General features: G+C 43.8%; 1 protein-coding gene across 1 annotated transcript; it reads left to right on the top strand.

The window, feature by feature from the left end:
* Window positions 1-2,162: 2,162 nt before the first annotated feature.
* LOC115356557 (uncharacterized) lies at window positions 2,163-20,008 on the top strand (the record flags this gene model as incomplete). Its single annotated transcript, XM_030047773.1, has 9 exons — window positions 2,163-2,234; window positions 3,257-3,475; window positions 11,262-11,556; window positions 11,643-12,526; window positions 15,647-17,397; window positions 17,500-17,673; window positions 17,828-18,001; window positions 18,173-18,219; window positions 19,471-20,008. Coding segments are annotated over 9 exons (4,152 nt in total), but the record flags the coding sequence as incomplete, so codon positions are not given.
* Window positions 20,009-20,392: the final 384 nt, after the last annotated feature.

Genomic DNA, 20,392 nt, shown 5'->3' with positions numbered 1-20,392 from the left:
ATGACTGGAGTTTGTTTTTATATGCAGTTGATTCACCAAGAGAGAAAAACACTTTGACCAGTTATTTCACCTGTTAAATTATTTTTACATTATTATTACCTGTGCCTGCTATTTAAAGTTTTAACCCTTTGAAACTTTGGAACAAATATGAGTATTTTAAAAAACACAAAAAAGGTGATGAGAAATGTAGAAAGAAACTAGTAATCAGTTACAAGAATATTTAATAATATTTAATATATTTAAAAATACTTTATAACTGAGCCTGATACAGGAAGCGACATACCAACACATTTCCTCATAGTTTTGTTTTCCTATCTACAATTTAAATTTTTGTCAGTAATCCAGTGATTTCTTACAGAAGCGTATTGCTGCCACGCCAGAAAAAGAAAAATGTATTAGTACCACATTATTATGTGAAAAGTTTATTAATGTTTTTCGCGTTATAAAAAGATATTGTCATGTTTAAACAAGAAACTTTTCTTGTTATAACAATATATGATTTATCATATTAGAAAGTGAAATGTTTCACATTATAAGATCCCTAAATGTGAAATGTGGCCTGGCACTGAGTTCCTGCAGTCTGTAGTTCCTGGCCATGTGCCAGAGGGTTTTGCACACGGAGCAACAGCTGCCATTAAATTGTGTTCAGGAGGCGTTTCCTTCTGCTGCTGACAGGCTCAGACACACACCTCCACTTTACATCCTGCTGGGCTTCATCATTCTGGCTGAGAAGGTTTGGTGAATCTGAGGCGACTTCTCTTATTTTTCCTGTGAACAGAAAAATGGAAGAGAATGATGCTGCATCTGGCTCACTTCACCTCTGATCTCTGACACTGAGAACAAAATCAGCTTTGTCTAAACTGTTGTAGCTGTCATGTTTTAGTGGTGAACAGAGTCACAGTCAGGCAGATTGTGATCTGAACTCATTTCACTGATGAAACATGCAGCAAACGGCCGGTCTGACAGCTTGCATCAACTTGGCTGAAGTTCCTTTTTTCTGCTGTCGACACACCAAGAGAGGAAATATTATGACCTGTTGTTTCACCTGATATATTATTTTTTTTTTACCCAACTATCAGCTACTGTTTCCGTACTAACTGTTTGTAACCTGAGCATCTGAGCAATCTTAAAAAAAAAATAATAATAACAAGGGAAAAAAAGGGTGATTAGAAAATTGGCAAGAAATCAGTACTCAATTACATGAAACATATCTTTGAAAACTGGTTTAAAATGTTGGACACAAAGAAATCAGAAAATGAACACAACAATCATCAGGGAATTATTAAGAACAGTTACAAGACAACAATTTATATTTATTATAGATGCACATGCAAAATTAAATGACAAGAAAATGACAAGTTACTCCTGGAAAAGTAAAAATAAAACAAAGTGAATTTTGTTGAGATGATGAAATAAAATTTTTCTGCCTGTCAGTTGTTGTCAGTCCATGTGTGAAGAGTCCCAGAGGATTCAAAGTCCTCTGTAGATGAAGCTGCTCAGTGGGTTTGATGTAAAGGGCGGCTGCTCTGAGTGTTACGTCCACTCTGTATATGTGACATGGTGCTGACAGGAAGACAGCACACATCCTGTAATGGAAAGCTTGTTGTCATCAATCAGCCGCTGTGTTTGTGTCAAGGTGTTGGCTCTGCTATGGAACCGGCTGGGAAGAGGAAGAGGAGGTTCCCCGCCTCTAGAACCACTCTGTCTGGAGAACATGACAGCCAGACCAAAGCTCAGAGGTAAGACGAGGATCTCTGACTGTCCATGACTGTTCTCCATCTCAGAGCTCAGCAGGCAAATCAGCACAGCAGCATTATTCACAGGAAAAGCTCTGTGTGTGTTGTGTTGAAGGCCTGAACCTGGACCTGAACCTGGACCTGAACCTGAACCTGGACCTGAGCCCAGCTGTGTGTCCATGAAGAGTGATGAGTCTATGCGTCAACCTATTGGCTTCAAAGACTCTGTGGATTATGGGTAATTATTTCAAACAGATGATGAAACAGATGTTTTTTTCTGTTTTCTGATTCACAGTCATGACATACAGAATTGGTTTCAACCTTCAGACTATGTTGACTGAGTTTCCTGTGTGTGTGTGTGTGTGTATGTGTGTGTGTGTGTGTGTGTGTGTGTGTGTGTGTGTGTGTGTCCTCCACAGAGTCCACCAGCAGAGCTCAGAGGTTCCCAGTGCTCAGTCTGCCCAGCAGCATCAAACAGATCTGGCCTCCATATTTATGGTGTGTAAATGTTCTCCTGCAGTATTTACACCTTCCTGATTTATTCTGTTGTTGTAAATAAATAAGGAAGTGACTTTTATTCATATTTCATCTTTTAAATCAGAAAGTTACAAAGAAATAGAGAGATAGAGCAGAAATAGAGTGCTTCTCTTCTTAAACACACAACTCCATCTGCAGAGCAGCTTCACACAAACCCTTTTGTTTTCTCTTTTGAAGCTGCAGCACAGCAGCAATGATAAAGCAATAAACCAACCTGACCTGTTTTATTGTTAGTTAACTTTCTGTTCCTTATCCGAGCCTGTGCCTGCTATCATACTCTCTCACCAGCATGACCCTGAACGTCCAGCAGCACTCAGAGCCGAGTCAGCGCTCCTATCCCAACTTAAGATAGGAAACGTGTGAAACGAGGATCCTGACCTCCCAAAATGTTTTAAAAACCTCATTAAGACGTTCTAATGTTTCACTTTCCCACCAGGTCGTGTTTCCTAATTTGTTTGATCCAAACGGATGCTCAACAGCCGATCAATAGGTGGATCTTCTTCTCCCACAGGCTTTTGGCTGACCCAACCATGGGTCAGGGTTTGATGACAGAACACTCATTTCTTTGAAACCTCACATTGTTGATCTTTTTAAAGAAAGTGAAATGAAAACTGGGTTTCTTTTTTAGAAACAAATCACTTACTGTCAGGAGGCGGCTTGCTGCTGCCACCTTCTTGCTTCTTCTTGAATATGAGGATGTTATTCACATGAGCGCCTCTGCTCACTCTCTTCATTTGTTGGATGCTGTCCATCACAGAGCATTAAGATTCATAAGTGGCAGTAAACCCCTCACACACCAGTGCACTTTGTACTGAAACATTAGAAATAGTCAAAAAAATACAAATGTTTTGGGATCTTGATAGACTCAAATCTTTTGTTCAAAAAAGAAAGTTTGAAACAGGGTGTAGAAGAAGTTAAACCTGGCAAATTCCATGTCCAGATTTTAATGTGGAAGTCTTAATTATTTTATTTTTCTGTTGCAGCTGCTGGAGGAGAACATGGTCACCTTTGTGAAGAAGGAACTGAAAAACCTCCAGAGGTCTCTGAGGCCAGATTACCCAGAATGCTTAGAGAGGCAGAGGGAGGATGAGGAGGTGTTGGATGGTGAGGAGGAAGAGCAGAGGTGGAGCAGCAGAGAGGCTTTTCTGCAGATCACACTGCACTTCCTGAGGAGAATGAAGCAGGAGGAGCTGGCTGAGCGTCTGCAGAGCAGTAAGAGGCTTTCAACTCCTTTAACAGGATGGAAAGGAGGAATGATGGGAAAATGGAAATGTTTGCATTTCTACCCTCTGCTGTAAATACAGACATTTCTAAAACAAGATCTCATCATTCCAGACTGGAAGGGAAATGAGCACAATCCCCACAGATAACCTGGTTAAAGTGTTGATTTGTAATATTTGTGTAAAAAGCTGAACACAAAGTTCCCATGAAAACTGTTGCCTTTCACATTTGGCTGCACACAGTCAGGACTCGTTTTTCCACCAGCAGTTATGAGCTAAATCGAGCAGGTGGCAGCTTTTCCTTCTCCTCTTCCCCCTCCCGGTCTCATTCATACCGACGCTTTGTCACGTCCCTTCAGCATCTGATAAAGATGCACAACGTAACGTTTGGCATCTCTATGAGGTGTGGGGGCGCAGAGGAGGAACATGACAGAGTATTAAGAGCTGAAACATCCACGCAGGGAGGCGGTCGGGGTGGATGGTGGGCGCACAAGACACAGGACCTTAAATCCACGACACAAGAATTTGATTGCTGTTTCCTCAGTGTTTTGGTATTGCTTCATGTCCTGGACTGGAGTTCAATTCCAGTGTAAAATGAGACCGTTTTGTGCCTACACCTAATCTTTTCCTCACTCCGTACAATATCCTATCTTCCATGATGTTGTCAGACACTTCTAATAACAATCTTGGCCTGTCAGCGTCAAAAACAAGCAGTTTTAGTGGACACAAGGTGAATTTGCCTGGTGTGATTACTTTGCAGCCTGCTTTGTGATCTTGCTCAATACAGGACAAGTTCTAAGAACTTAGCAAGTGAACCTAAAGAAAAAAGAACAAAAGAGAGAGATTAAAAAAAAAACTGGACTGGACAACTAACCCCTTAATTGTGAACTGAAGACAGTGCCTAGCGTTGGCAGAACATTTGTGTATGTTATCTAGAGCCTAATCCCAAAAAAACATCTGCTTGTGTACAAAGTTCCTGTTCCCAGTGCGATTTTATGGTGCACAGTGCATGGAAGAAGCTCAGCTTGATGTGTCGAGGGAGATTGCAGTTCCACACACTAATTATGCCATTCAGGGCCCTCCATGCTAGCACCTTCCTCACCTTAAGGACCTGTTCTGTTGAGCTGACCCAGGAACTCGGGAACTTGAAGTCGCTAAGTCAAATTGCGTCTAGTGTCCGCAGAACCATAAATCAGCCTTAGGAATGTTACAGAGAAAACAACAGGCTATAGGTCTACCATTGGCTGTCTAGATAGATAGATAGATAGATAGGTATACTTTATTGATCCCAACCAGGGAAATTCTGGTGTTCCAGCAGCAACAGTATAAACATATAATAAAGTTAAATAGAATAAAGGCTAAATATATACAATAAAGACTATAAAGACTAAAAACTTAAAATATACATGTCTACAGGACATCGCCATCAGTCCCTCCATTAACAAGACATGTTATGTCACGCTGACGTTGTGACGCTGTGACGCGGTTTCCTGTTTCGTAAGGTCTCTGCTACCCGTTTCTCTCGCTCTCTCTCTTGCTCAAATTAATTTTTAGCCATACGAATTACGTATCATCTGTATCTTTGGTAAATTTGATAACTTGATAACCTTGTTACTTAGTCGATAGACAAGCGGAGCTACTCGCACTCTGTTTATTGGTTTATCCACTAGCTCTAGCTTTAGGCTAGCTATTAGCTAGCTCCGTGTCGCTGCAGTAAATCCAGCCTTGTGACAAATGATGGTGTGCAGTGACTGCTCCGCTTTTGCTGATAGGATGTCTGTACTAGAGAGATGTGTCCGTGATTTAGAGCAGCTATTTTGAGCTAGGAATACGCTAGACATCACGGGCACTCCAGATAGCCTCAGTCCCGGGCCCGATAGCTGGCCCGTTAGCGCTAGCACTAGCTTAGCCTCGTCGGCAGATGCGGCGGAGTTTGTCTCTGTTAGCCGGCGTGGGAAGGCTCGCATGAGCAAGCCACCGGTTGTGTGGCCTGGTTTGCAGTCGCCCCTCCCGACTGCAACCGGTTCTCGCCCCTCTCCAGCCCTGTTGAGATGTACAGTAGGTTAACCTTGTTGAACCGCTGGCTGGCCCGTCACTGTGCTGAGCATGATTTTAGCTTTGTGGATAATTGGCCTTCCTTCTGGGGCCGCCCTCACCTGCTGAAAGCAGACAGCCTTCATCCTACTGGGGAAGGCGCCGATCTTTTGTCATCTAGTGTAGTTAATGTGATTGGTCAGGATATCTCTCACAGTATAGATAATCAGACTGCTGGCTCCCCTTACCAAAAAGTAGTATACTCAAGTATACTTATAAGTATACTTTTTATGAACTAAGTATACTTTCTGTGAACTAATACTTAGGTAAGTATACTTTTCAGATTACTTTGAATGTACTATCAGGAATATACTTAACAAAAGTATACTTAGTTTATACTGACGAGTACACAGACAAAGTTTAAGTACAATCCAAGTATATCATACTTGATATACTTTAAGTATATTATCCAATAGTAGTTAAAACTTAGTACAAGTATATAAAAATGTTGTACCTGCTTGCAACATGGAGTGTTATTTTACTGTATTAGCGGGCTTGTTGTATAGCTATTTTACACATTGGCTGCTTTGAGGTAGTTGCTATAACACATACACTGTGAGTGAACCTGTAGTGTACTGCTTATACTTGACTACATTTACACTTAAATACTACTATATTTATGTATATACTGTTTATAGGTTCAAGGTTGCCAGTTGCCACACACAAGTACACAATGCTCAAATCAGAATTCAACTCATACTTAAAGTACCATCCATCTTTCTTTATAAAACACATTTAAAAACACTTTTTTTTAATTGTAAAGAACTTTGGCACAGTGTTGTTGTTTTTAAATGTGTTTTATAAAGAAAGATGGATGGTACTTTAAGTATGAGTTGAATTCTGATTTGAGCATTGTGTACTTGTGTGTGGCAACTGGCAACCTTGAACCTATAAACAGTATATACATAAATATAGTAGTATTTAAGTGTAAATGTAGTCAAGTATAAGCAGTACACTACAGGTTCACTCACAGTGTATGTGTTATGGCAAAGCAGCCAATGTGTAAAATAGCTATACAACAAGCCAGCTAATACAGTAAAATAACACTCCATGTTGCAAGCAGGTACAACATTTGTATATACTTGTACTAAGTTTTAACTACTATTGGATAATATACTTAAAGTATATCAAGTATGATATACTTGGATTATACTTAAACTTTGTCTGTGTACTCGTCAGTATAAACTAAGTAGGCTATACTTTTGTTAAGTATATTCCTGATAGTACATTCAAAGTAATCTGAAAAGTATACTTACCTAAGTATTAGTTCACAGAAAGTATACTTGGTTCATAAAAAGTATACTTATAAGTATACTTGAGTATACTACTTTTTGGTAAGGGACATCTTTCGGGACCATATTTGGCCAGATTGCACAAACATTACCAGTCTTCTTTTTTCATTCATTCATTCAACCTTTATTTGGATTCGGAGAATCATTGAGAGCAAGCCCTCATTTACAATGATGCCGAATGTACAACAACCATAAAAACAACACGGAATTACAATACAATAACAAAAACAGAATAAAACAGGGACTAAAACAGAATAAAACAGGGATTAAAACAGAATAAAACAGGGATTAAAACAAAAGAAAACAGGGGTTAAAACAGAAAAAACTGGGAATAAAAACAGAATAAAACAGGATCAAAATTAAAAGCAGTTACAATTATGAGTAAAATAATCAGCAATCAGAGATTTGAACTGGTTAAGGTGTACAACTGATTCAAGCTTCAAGTCACATTGCAAAGTGTTCCAGCTGTGAGCTGCACAGAAGCTAAAAGCAGTTTTTCCAAGTTCAGTACGTAGGCGCGGTACTTGGAGCAACAAAAAATTGGAAGAGCGTGTGGAGTAATTCCTACTGGACCACCTCAATAGAGAGGTCAGATAATGAGGAAGCCTTCCAATAAGGGCTTTATAAATGAAAACAAGCCAATGCCTGTTCCGTCTGACAGACAGGGAAGTCCAGCCAAGTTTATCATACAGGACACAATGATGGACAAAATAACTGTCACCAGTAATGAATCTTAAGGCTGAGTGGTAAACAGCATCTAAAGATTTTAGGGTGGAAGCAGATGCATGGCGATAAATGACGTCACCGTAATCCAGGACAGACAGGAATACTGCCTCAACTACCCGCTTCCTGCAGGACATAGGGAAGATGCCTCTATTTTTATAAAAATATCCTATTCTTAACAACATTAATGAAATTACTCTCTACCCCAACTTGCGGGTCTTTACACACTAGCCTTCTGTTTGTTTTCAGCATCTCAACTAAAATACAACAATTTTTCTCACACTCACAAGTTGCAGGGCTTTGATGTTCACAGCTGCTTTTAAAAACCACAAGGTCACCAAGCAGGCAAAATGTGCCATCATTCAAGCGTGCCGCATTGTTAGATCTCCATCAATCAAAAAACATCGATATGACCAAAAGCAGTCACCAACAGTAAAGCGGTTACCCAAAGATCGACACAAGTTTTGAATGCCATGCCTGTTTGTCACATTTGCTCTCACAGGGTTGGCGCCCAAACCCTGTAACACTTTCATTCAGTACCTCGCATTTTTCAGGTCTTCGTTCATTAAAGTGCATTTTTTTCCAAGAGGTGTTTATTCACATGAGATACCTCTCCACTCAGCAATTTGATTCAAAGCAGACTGTGCCAACTCAGTAGCCTAGTGGTAGAGTGTCCGCCCTGAGACTGGGAGGTCGGGAGTTCAATCCCCGGCTGGGTCAACAAATTCAAATATGGTTGTAGTATGCATCAAGTATAAGTTAAAGTAAAGTACACTTTTAAGTTTATAAAAGTGCAAAGTAAGTAAAGCAATAGTGTACTTGAAGTACACTAATGAGTATACGAATGGTTTACTTTAACTAAAGAATAGTACAACTCAAGCATAGGAAATAGTATAATTTAAGTATACTTATATATAAGTAAAGTAACCTTGAAGTTTACCCGAGTATACTCAAAAATGGGCCAAATCAGGGTACTTTTAGTATAAGTATACTTTGTAAGTATACTAACTAGTACATATGTAAGTACACTACTAGTACATAAATACAAGTATACTTGGTAAGGAAAGTATACTTGATAAAGTATACTCAAACGCCACTTAAGTATACTTGGAAAGGTAAACTAGAAGTTTACTTCTTTTTGGTAAGGGCACCCCTTCTGCTGTTTTAGTAGAATCCTGTAACAAAGCACCTTATAAATTACAAAGCCAAACTCCTAATGTCATTAAACCTGTGGTTACATATCGTCTTAAGCGCAAAGCTTTAGAACGGCCAGCTAATCACACAAGATGTATAGTCCCTATTAATACCTCATCCAGTGGTAGGTCTACAGATCTGCCTACCGCTGGTCATGGCAGCAAGAACCTAAAATTTGGTTTTCATAAATTTTAGATCACTAGCTACAAAAGCTTTACTTTTGAATGATCTAATTCTTGATCATGGATTGGACATGATTGGTCTGTGTGAAACATGGCTGAAACCAACTGTTTTCTTGCCCCTAAATGAGGCTACTCCACCTAATTACTCCTACGCCCATGTAGCCTGGGCTCATAAACAAGGTGGTGGTGTTGCCGTAATTCACAAAGCTGTTTTTAGTCTTACATCTGATCCACACCTTGGTTTAATGAAGAGATACGAGCCTTGAAGCAGGCCTGCAGGAGATTGGAACGACAATGGTGAAAATCAAAATTGGTCGTCTTTTACCTTTCTTGGCATGATAGTTTACTGAAATATAAGTGTGTCCTAGCCATCGCTAAAGCAGCGTATTTCTCCCGCTTGATCACCATTAATAAACATAATCCTAGATTTCTCTTTGAGACAGTAGCAAAGCAAACAAAAAAAAAAAAAACAGCCATCTGCTACTAGCTCATCATTTACAGCGGATGAATTTCTGGACTTCTTTGATAACAAGGTTGATGAGATCAGGTGCAAAATTAGTTCTGCATCTGCCGCTGCTCCTGCGGATTGTATTTTACCAAATTCAATCTCACTTGTATACTCTAACTCACCAACAGTCCCTATTAACACGGTTTTTGAGGCTGTCTCACTTGATACCTTGGCTTGTGATAGCCTCTAAACCGACAACCTGCTTTCTCGATCCGCTACCTGCTAAACTTTATAAAGAATCCTGGCAGTAAATCAGCTTTATGAACCTTTCCAATCAGCTTTCAGGGCCTGTCATTCCACTGAGACAGCACTTACTAGAGTTGCCAATGATCTCCTATTGGCTATTGATGGTGACTCTACCTCTGTGCTTCTATTACTGGACCTCAGTGCAGCCTTTGATACTGTTGATCACTGCATTCTATAAGATAGACTAACTGAGAATTTTGGTGTCACTGGCCTGGCTCCTTCATGGCTTAACTCATACTTATCTGAAAGAACACAGTGTGTCATGTACAACAATACTAAATCTAAATTTTCCAATGTTAAATGCGGGGTACCTCAGGGCTCAGTCCTTGGTCCTCTTCTCTTCTCCCTATACATTGTGCCACTTGGACAAAGTATTCGTAGCCATGGTATAAATTTCCATTGTTATGCTGATGATACTCAGCTATATTTGCCCATAAAGGATGACGAGCCGACACAGATCAGTAGATTAGAGGTCTGTCTGGCTGCGGTAAAAAATTGGATGTCACTAAATTTCCTGCTATTAAACTCAGATAAAACTGAGATGTTAGTAGTCGGCCCTCCCAGACATGGACACCGTTTTGAACAGTTAACATTACTCCTCGACAACTGTGTGATTTCACAAAGTGTGGCAGCCAAAAATCTTGGTGTTACTTTTGATCTCTGCTTATCCTTTGACAGGCACATTAAGGATATTACCAAGACTGCCTTTAGTCATTTACTTAATACAGCACAAATTCAGTCTTACCTGTCCATGGCTGACGCAGAGACCTTAATTCATGCATTTGTTTCAGGCAGACTTGATTACTGCAGTGTTCTGTTTTCAGGTCTGCCACGGGCCAGCACCAAAAGTCTCCAGATGGTTCAAAATGCTGCAGCTAGGGTCTTAACTAGAACAAGAAAATTCGATCACATCACCCCAATTCTTGCCTCCCTTCATTGGCTTCCTGTCCATATTAGATCTGACTTGAAGGTGCTTCTGTTTGCTTCTGAGGGATCCCTCCTATGTTGCTGCCCTGGGGTTTCTTCCTACTTTTCTCCCTGTTAAAGGGATTTTTTAGGGAGTTGTTCCTCATCCGATGTGAGGGTCCAAGGACAGAGGATGTTGTATTTCCTGTAAAGCCCTTTGAGACAAATTTGTAATTTGTGATTCTGGGCTATATAAATAAATAAAATTGAATTGAATTATGTTTATAGACAGTTAAACAAGAAATAAACAAAAATATTTACACACTACCCCATTCAGGAGTAAGGGGTAATGTGTAGTCCTAGTAGTCTGTAGTCCTACTGGGGGATTTCAACGCACTTGTGGGCAACGATGGAGAAACCTGGAGGGGTGTGATTGGGAAGAACGGCCTCCCCGATCTGATCTGAACCAGATTAGTTGTCATGGATTGTCCATAAAGAACACCATGTTCAAACATAGGGATGCTCATAAGTGTACTTGGTACGAGAGCACTCTTGGACAAAAGTCAATGATTGATTTTGTAATTGTATCATCTGACCTGCGGCCATATGTTCTGGACACTCAGGTGAAGAGAGGGGCAGAGCTGTCAACTGATCACCATCTGGTGGTGAGTTGGGTTCGATGGCAGGGGAAGCCTTTGGAAAGACCTGGCAAGCCCAAGCGTATAGTGAGAGTGAACTGGGAACGTGTGGATGAGGCCTCGGTCAGAGAAACCTTCATCTGCCACCTCCGGCAGGGCTTCTCCCATATCCCTGTGGAGGCTGGGGACATTGAACCAGAGTGGGCAATGTTCAAAGCTTCCATTGCTGAAGCTGCAGTTGTGAGCTGTGGTCTGAAGGTCTTAGGTGCCTCAAGGGGCGGTAACCCTCGAACATCGTGGTGGACACCGGTGGTTAGGGAAGCTTTCCGACTGAAGAAGGAGGCCTTCCGGGATATGTTATGCCAGGGGACTCCCGAGGCAGTTGCGAGGTACTGACAGGCCAGAAGGGCGGCAGCCTCAGCTGTGGGGGAGCAAAGAAGCGGGTATGGGAGAGGTTCAACATTGCGTGGAAGGTTGGGGCAGTGCCGAAGGAGTGGCAGACCGGGGTGGTGGTTCCCCTGTTTAAAAAGGGGGACCAGAGGGTGTGTGCCAATTATAGAGGCATCTCACTCCTCAGCCTCCCTGGGAAAGTTTACTCTAAGGTGCTGGAGAGGAGGGTTCAACCAATAGTCGAACCTCAGATTGAAGAGGAACAATGCGGTTTCCATCCGGGTCATGGAACATCGGACCAGCTCTGGTATCCTGGAAGGGGTCTGGGTGTATGCCAGGGCTGTGCCTTGTCACCGATCCCGTTCGTGAATTTCATGGAGAGGATATCGAGGCATAGTCATGGAGGAGAGGGGTTGCAGTTTGATGGGCAGAGCATTGCGTCGCTGCTTTTTGCAGATGATGTGGTCCTAATGGCATCATCGGTCTGTGACCTTCAGCACTCACTGGACCAGTTTGTGGCTGAGTGTGAAGCGGCTGGGATGAAGATCAGCATCTCTATATCTGAGAACATGGTTCTTAGCAGGAAAACAGTGGATTGCCTACTGCAGTTTGGGAATGAGTTCTTACCCCAAGTGAAGGAGTTCAAGTATCTCGGGGTCTTGTTCATGAGTGAGAGAACATCGGAGTGTGAGATTTGCTGGAGAATCAGAGCAGTAGGGGCAGTACTGCATTCGCTGTGCTGCACTGTACTGCTGGAGTGTTTGGCCGCCATCAAGGGCTGGATGGTGAACAACCTCCTTCAGTTAAATGCGGCCAAGACCAAGGTGCTAGTCATTGCCTCTGACAGTGTCACAGCCAGGGTAGTAGATCATCTGGGCCCCCTCAAAAACAACTCCCGTCCTAGTATCAGGAACCTTGGTGTACATTTTGATAATTTAATGCTCCTGGACACTCATGCAAAATCTCTGAGTCGTAATTGTTTCTTTCACTTAAGAAACATTGCCAAACTGCGTTCCATCATCTCACACTCAGAGCTGGAGATGGCTATACATGCATTTACTTCTTCCAGGCTTGATTATTGTAACTCACTTTTCTCTTGCCTAAACCAAGCATCCATAAACCGTCTCCAACTGGTCCAAAATGCAGCTGCCAGATTACTCACCAGGTCTAATAAATCTTGTCATATCACACCAATACTTGCTGCCCTACATTGGCTACCTGTTACTTTCAGGATCCAGTACAAGTTATTACTGTTCATTTTCAAGGCTATCCACGGCTCTGCTCCCAGCTACATCTGTGACCTCATCCACCATCACACCCTCAGTCGCTCTCTGCGGTCAGCAGACCAGGGGCTCCTGGCAGTGCCCCGCAATAAATTAAAAACTAAAGGTGATTGGGCCTTTGCAGCAGTGGCACCACGCCTCTGGAACTCGCTTCCTCAGGCTCTGAGAGCTGCCCAGTCCGTGGATAGCTTTAGAAAGCAGCTAAAAACCCATATGTTCCGGCAAGCCTTCTTAACGTAGGCCTGAGGTTACACCCTCTCCGGGACTCTTTTTATTTTTCATTTGTACAGCTGTACGGTCTTCTTATTTATTGCTGGTGAAAAATGCACTTGCACCCTACATCGGATTGCCTCTGTCACACAGCTATGGCTTTATTATTATTGATGTTGTTTTTGTTGTTGTGTTGGTGATGATGTCGATTTTGATTATGATGTTGATGGTCACCTGACTGTTCTGTTTTATTTGTTTTACTGTAAAGCACTCTGTGTATTAGTACTGTGAAGAGCACTATACAAATAAAATTTTACTTACTTACTTACTTACACTGTTGTGGCAAAAAGAGAGCTGAGCCAGAAGGCAAAGCTCTCAGTCTACCGGTCAGTCTTCGTTCCTACCCTCACCTGTGGTCATGAGCGATGGGTCATGACCGAAAGAACAAGGTCACGGATACAAGCGGCCAAAATGGGTTTTCTCAGGTGGGTGGCTGGCATCTCCGTTAGGGATAAGGTGAGAAGTTCAGTCATCCATGAGAGACTCGGAGTAGAGCCGCTGCTTCCCTGCGTGGAAAGGAGCCAGTTGAGGTGGTTTGGGTATGTGGTAAGGATGCCACCAGGGCACCTCCCAAGGGAGGTATTCCTGGCATGTCCAGCTGGGAGGAGGCCACAGGGCAGGCCTAGAAGCAGGGGGAGATATTATATCTCCACACTGGCCTGGGAGCGCCTTGGGATCCCCCAGTCAGAGCTGGTTAATGTTGCTGGGGAAAGGGAAGTTTGGAGTCCCCTGCTGAAACTGCTTCCTCTGCGACCCGATTCTGGATAAGGGGTTGAGGATGAAGATGAAGAAGATGTACATAATAAGTGACTAAATGCTATGGCATTATCCAGAGTACCTTGCTCTACTATATCACCAAGTTCTAATCTTGCCCAGCATTGGCAGCATTGTCGTCAAAGGATCTTCTGTATCCTATAAGCTTCACAGGATACAACATACCAAACTCCCGGCTTGTCCTGAGGCATCCCTCTGCTCTGTTGAATGCTGCTTTGTGTTTTGTGATGTCGGGGAAGATATGAGTTGCACAACAAGTGGCCAAGTGTGTTCTGTATTGTCTGGGCGTCTCTGCAGCACCCTGTGTGACTGATTAGTAGAGCTCTCATATTCTGCTTTTCGGGTCGGGTCGGGCCGAAAATTTACGTGAATTGGGCGGGTCGGGTCGGGCTTCGGGTTCTGTGGGGGATTTTTTTTTTTTTTTAAATAAAAAATTGAATTATGTGTTCTGTTATTGATTATGATGTTTCATTTTTATGTGACTGGTGGAAAGAGTGAGAGACTGGATTGGATTTGGAGGCTAAACTTTCAGTGACAAATAGACAACCAGCTGTGCGAGCGCAGCGCAAACAAGTGAGAGAGAGTTGCAGCAGCATCCCGCTGTGCTGGCAGACTCGGCAGCAGGGACGGTTTTTGCTATGGGCAGTGCAACTGCCCAGGGCGCAATCTACTTGGGGGCGCACAAGAAAAAAAAAATCGGCAGTTTTCTAGACTACCATATTGACCCGCACATGCCATGGCACCATCAGTCGGCATCAGGCGGGCCGGCCGCAGCACCGTCCGATACCGCGCCCACCCGGTCAGGTCTGCCGGATCTGACAGGTGAGCTGCCTGATGCCGGCCGGTGCCGCAGCCGGCTCGCCTGATGCCGACTGATGGTGCCACCTGATGCCGACTACTGCCGACCAGCGCTGCTAAATAATGGCGAATTTGGCGGGGTTTTTTTTGTTTTTTTTTCGGGCTTTATCGGGCTGTCGGGCCTAAAGTTCGGCTAATTAGTCGGGTCGGGTAGTGCCTCGGGCTGGCACAGTCGGGCCCGGTTCGGGTCGGGTCTTAATTTTCAGGCCCGATGAGAACTTTACTTATCAGTAAGCGGTGCGTCACCTAGAGACAGCACATCTTTGAGGAGCTGCAACACAAATGTATTTGTCTAAGGACCTTTCTCAGTCCCTTCCTGCAGCATTGTAATGTGCACATTTTGTTCTCTAAACCGCCTTTCAAGATCCATACTCTTGTCTCTCTTGGCTCTGTAATGGCAAAGCTGTGTTGGTCACTGGATGTTTACAAGGCCTGGATGAGGCTCAGTTTCAGTCTTAAGAGCAGACAGTTCTCCTCTAATGGTGCAGCCAACTTCATTGATACGAGTATCAATTGTATGGCAAATCTCGATCTTGGTTGTTTGCAGATCAGCAGGTAGCTCAGTGATGGCCTCTAGAATAGTGGCATCAGCTGTCTCATACCTAACTTCAGGAGAGTTTGGGGCGGCAGGGCCTGTCTCTCTCGTGTGTGCATAAATCATGTCTGGGCTGTTCCCTAGGGTCAATAGACACATTTACCAGGAAATATTCACATTTCTCACATTTAATAGAACATCCATATTGTTCATGTTTTTTTTTCTCGTTTTTTCTTTCAGGAACTCTCACAGGGTGCCAACGTGAACTCAGATCTAACCTGAAGAAGAAGTTTGACTGTGTGTTTGAGGGGATTGCTAAAGCAGGAAACCCAACACCTCTGAATCAGATCTACACAGAGCTGTACATCACAGAGGGAGAGAGTGGAGAGCTCAATGAGGAACATGAGGTCAGACAGATTGAAACAGCATCCAGGAAACCAGCCAGACCAGAAACACCAATCAAATGTGAAGACATCTTTAAACCTTTACCTGGAAGAGATCAACCAATCAGGACAGTGATGACAAAGGGAGTGGCAGGCATTGGGAAAACAGTCTTAACACAGAAGTTCACTCTGGACTGGGCTGAACACAAAGCCAACCAGCATGTCCACTTCACATTTCCATTCACTTTCAGAGAGCTGAATCTGCTGGGAAGGAAAAAGTTGAGCTTTGTGGAACTTCTTCACCACTTCTTCACTGAGACCAAAGAAGCAGGAATCAGCAGGTTTGAGCAGTTCCAGGTTGTGTTGATCTTTGACGGTCTGGATGAGTGTCGACTTCCTCTGGACTTCAAGAACAACCAGATCCTGACTGATGTTACAGAGTCCACCTCAGTGGACGTTCTGCTGACAAACCTCATCAAGGGGAACCTGCTTCCCTCTGCTCGCCTCTGGATAACCGCACGACCCGCAGCAGCCAATCAGATCCCTCCTGAGTGGGTTGGCATGGTGACAGAGGTGAGAGGCTTCACTGACCCACAGAAGGAGGAATACTTCAGGAAGAGATTCAGAGATGAGGAGCAGGCCAGCAGAATCATCTCCCACATCAAGACGTCACGAAGCCTCCACATCATGTGCCACATCCCAGTCTTCTGCTGGATCACTGCTACAGTTCTGGAGGACGTGTTGAAAACCAGACAGAGACGAGACCTGCCCAAGACCCTGACTGAGATGTACATCCACTTCCTGGTGGTACAGTCCAAAGTGCAGAACGTTAAGTATCATGGGAGAGCTGAGACAGATCCAGTCTGGACTCCAGAGACCAGGGAGATGATCCTGTCTCTGGGAAAACTGGCTTTTGAGGAGCTGGAGAAAGGCAACCTGATCTTCTATGAAGCAGACCTGGCAGAGTGTGGCATTGATATCAGAGCAGCCTCAGTGTACTCAGGAGTGTTCACACAGATCTTTAAAGAGGAGCGTGGGCTGTACCAGGACAAGGTTTTCTGCTTCGTCCATCTGAGCGTTCAGGAGTTTCTGGCTGCTGTTCATGTCTTTGTGACATTCATCAACTCTGGAGTCAGTCTGCTGTCAGAAGGACAATCAACCTCCCAACTAAAACACCTCTACCAGAGTGCTGTGGACAAGGCCTTACAGAGTCCAAATGGACACCTGGACCTGTTCCTGCGCTTCCTCTTGGGTCTTTCACTGCAGACCAATCAGACTCTCCTACGAGGCCTGCTGACTCAGACAGGAAGTAGCTCACAGACCAATCAGGAAACAGTCCAGTTCATCAAGGAGAAGATCAGGGACAGTCCCTCTCCAGAGAGAAGCATCAACCTGTTCCACTGTCTGAATGAGCTGAATGACCATTCTCTAGTGGAGGAGATCCAACAGTACCTGAGTTCAGGACGTCTCTCCACAGTCAAACTGTCCCCTGCTCAGTGGTCAGCTCTGGTCTTTATCTTACTGTCATCAGAAGAAGATCTGGAGGTGTTTGACCTGAAGAAATACTCTGCTTCAGAGGAGGCTCTTCTGGGGCTGCTGCCACTGGTCAAAGCCTCCAAGAAATCTGTGTAGGTTCATAGAGAGCTGCATATATTTAAGACATAACCTGGTGTTTTGTATACAAAAGAATAAGTAAGTAAATGATGGGTTTATCTTTACTTCCTCTTCAGGCTGAGTGGCTGTAATCTGTCAGAGAGAAGCTGTGCAGCTCTGGCCTCAGTTCTCAGCTCCCAGTCCTCTAGTCTGAGAGAGCTGGACCTGAGTAACAACCAGCTGCAGGATTCAGGAGTGAAGCTGCTCTCTGCTGGACTGGAGAGTCCACACTGCAGACTGGAGACTCTCAGGTCAGGATTACTCAACCTGCTCAACACATGACCAGTTCAATCCTGATTTGCATGCAGCTTCATGTCACCGATCAGATTCCTAACCTGTGTAGGTTTTTGTGAAAACACAAAGCAGATGATGAGGTGGACTGATTGTGTTTGTGATGGTGTGCAGGCTGTCAGGCTGTCTGCTCACACAGAGAGGCTGTGCTTCTCTGGCCCCAGCTCTGAGCTCCAACCCCTCCCATCTGAGAGAGCTGGACCTGAGCTACAATCATCCAGGAGACTCAGAAGTGAAGCTGCTCTCTGCTGGACTGGAGGATCCAACCTGGAGACTGGAGGCTCTCAGGTATGGAGAGACACACACACTGTCTTACAGAGGGCTGAGGAGTATTGTTTCATGTTTAATGGTGGATATGAGTGATGTGGTCTGCTAAATCCTTCATAGGGAAGGTTATTTACTGCCCATGTTTCCATCATCAAAGAGAATCTGCCTCTCTGACTCTGTTTCTTCCTCCAGGGTGGACCATGGTGGAGAGCAGTGGTTGAAACCAGGTCTGAGGAAGTGTAAGTGTGGATTTAGTTTGACTCCTGAACACAAAGCAGCAAACATTCAGCTGTTTAGATGCTGCAGCTGCAGTTTCTGCTGTTTGCTCTCAGCTGCTTTTACCTGTTGAACCAAACAAAATCACATTTGATGCTCCACCCCAAAGACAATCTTTATTCCTTTAATATTTACACATTTTACAAACTAATTCTTACACATTTCTCCAAATGAATGTCCATACAGTCAACGCAGTGAACACAGTTTTCGTTTCTAGAATGGTGACAGAAGGAATGTCATCACTGTCCGAGGAAAAAAATTGTCCCACCGGCACCTCCCTGTCCAACAGAAAACAGGCCAGGAGTGCGTCGCTCTTCATCCTCCTCCTTTCCCTCGGTGTTCGCCAGCAGCTGAAAGCCAACCCCAGATTCACTCTCACTGAACAAGCTTTGTCCACCCACTGTTTCTCCTTTACTTTTTTCCACATCCACAATTTTTGTACCTTCCTATTGGTTGTGATCTATCGAGTTGGCATTGTGGTTCTCTGTGATTGGCTGGGAGCAACACACCCACTGCCCAAGGGCTGACGCCCAGAAGAGTCCCAAGCTCAGCAAATCAGACAAATAAAACGTTTTCTCCTTTTCTCACGGCTGTTATGCTCTATTTCACGAATAAAACATTCAGATTCACTGTGAACACAGCCTTATAGGTTCACAGTTTGCTTTTGGAGCCTCCACATATAATCTTCTAAAACAATCTGAACTTTTTCATTTTTCTCCTGCCCCTCCTTCGTTTCTTGCTCCACCTTTCTGTCCTTTAAACATGATTTTTCTCTCTCTCTCTCCCTGAGCACACCTGGCCAGCTCATGTGTTCCCAATACATTTCACAGATACAAGTTCAGATTTTCACAGCCATACATCTGTTTTTCCAAGGGATGTGACCACATATAATTACAGTGGAATACATTCATTTACATTGCATAGACACACTGTTCTACACGCCCTCTCCCTGTGCAGTGGAATAACGTGGTTGACTTAAGTGAAATAGAAAGAGACTTAGCTGTGTTTGCAAAAAGAAGTGAGGGGAATGGACTGCCTTGGCGAGTGCCTCGTTTTAATGGGAAATAATCGGATCGAGAAAAATGTGTCTGTGCTCAGACAAATACTGTGAATACAAAAGTAACAAACTATTAATCATCAAAGTGTTAACAAATCAATAATCAAACTGTTAATAAATCAGCAGCTGGCCTGTTGTGTCTTGTTCTCTCCATCAGATTCCTGTGAACTCAAACTGGACACAAACACAGCTCACAGAAACCTCGTCCTGTCTGAGGACAACAGGAAGGCAACACTGGTGAGAGAGGAGCAGCCATATCCTGATCACCCAGAGAGGTTTGACTCCTTGTGGCAGATCCTGTGTAGAGATGGTCTGACTGGTCGCTGCTACTGGGAGGTCGAGTGGAAAGGCAGAGTTTATATATCAGTGACTTACAGAGGAATCAGCAGGAAAGGAAACAGTGATGACTGTGCACTTGGCAGGAATGACAAGTCCTGGAGTCTGGCCTGCCACGATGGTGGTTTCACTGCCAGACACAATAACGGAGGAACAGCCATCCCTGCCCCCTCCCCTTCTAACAGAGTGGCAGTGTATCTGGACTGGCCTGCTGGCTCTCTGTCCTTCTACAGCGTCTCCTCTGACACACTGATCCACCTCCACACCTTCAACAGCACCTTCACTGAGCCTCTGTACCTGGGGTTTGGGTATTGGGTAGATGACTCCTCAGTGTCTCTGTGTGAATTTGAGGAGTGAGAGTTGCCTCCTGTGTGGAGAAACACACACACACACACACACACACACACACACCACGTCATGTTTTCATGGCCACATGCAGGGAAATCGTGTCCTGTTGGCAGCAGCATCACCTGAGCCTCCACCATGTGATTTATCTGCTGCTCCTTGTGGCCTGGTACATGTCACTGAAACATCTACAAAGTTCAAACAGTGAAGCAGTGAACACAAAAGTAGCGTCTGGACGAATGACAGGAAGATCCAGTAGCTGTCCACCTCAGTGACTCCAGTCATATTTCTAGTCTAGGTTTCATTGGCATAGAACAGGTCGGTCTGCCACCTAGAGGCCAAAATCGTGGAGTCATCATGTATTTTTTGATTGTCTTGTTTATGATCATTGTTGCTCT

This window comes from Myripristis murdjan, chromosome 24 (assembly GCF_902150065.1).
Source record: "Myripristis murdjan chromosome 24, fMyrMur1.1, whole genome shotgun sequence".
Taxonomy (NCBI): domain Eukaryota; kingdom Metazoa; phylum Chordata; class Actinopteri; order Holocentriformes; family Holocentridae; genus Myripristis; species Myripristis murdjan.
This window is presented reverse-complemented; position numbering and strand designations above follow the sequence as displayed.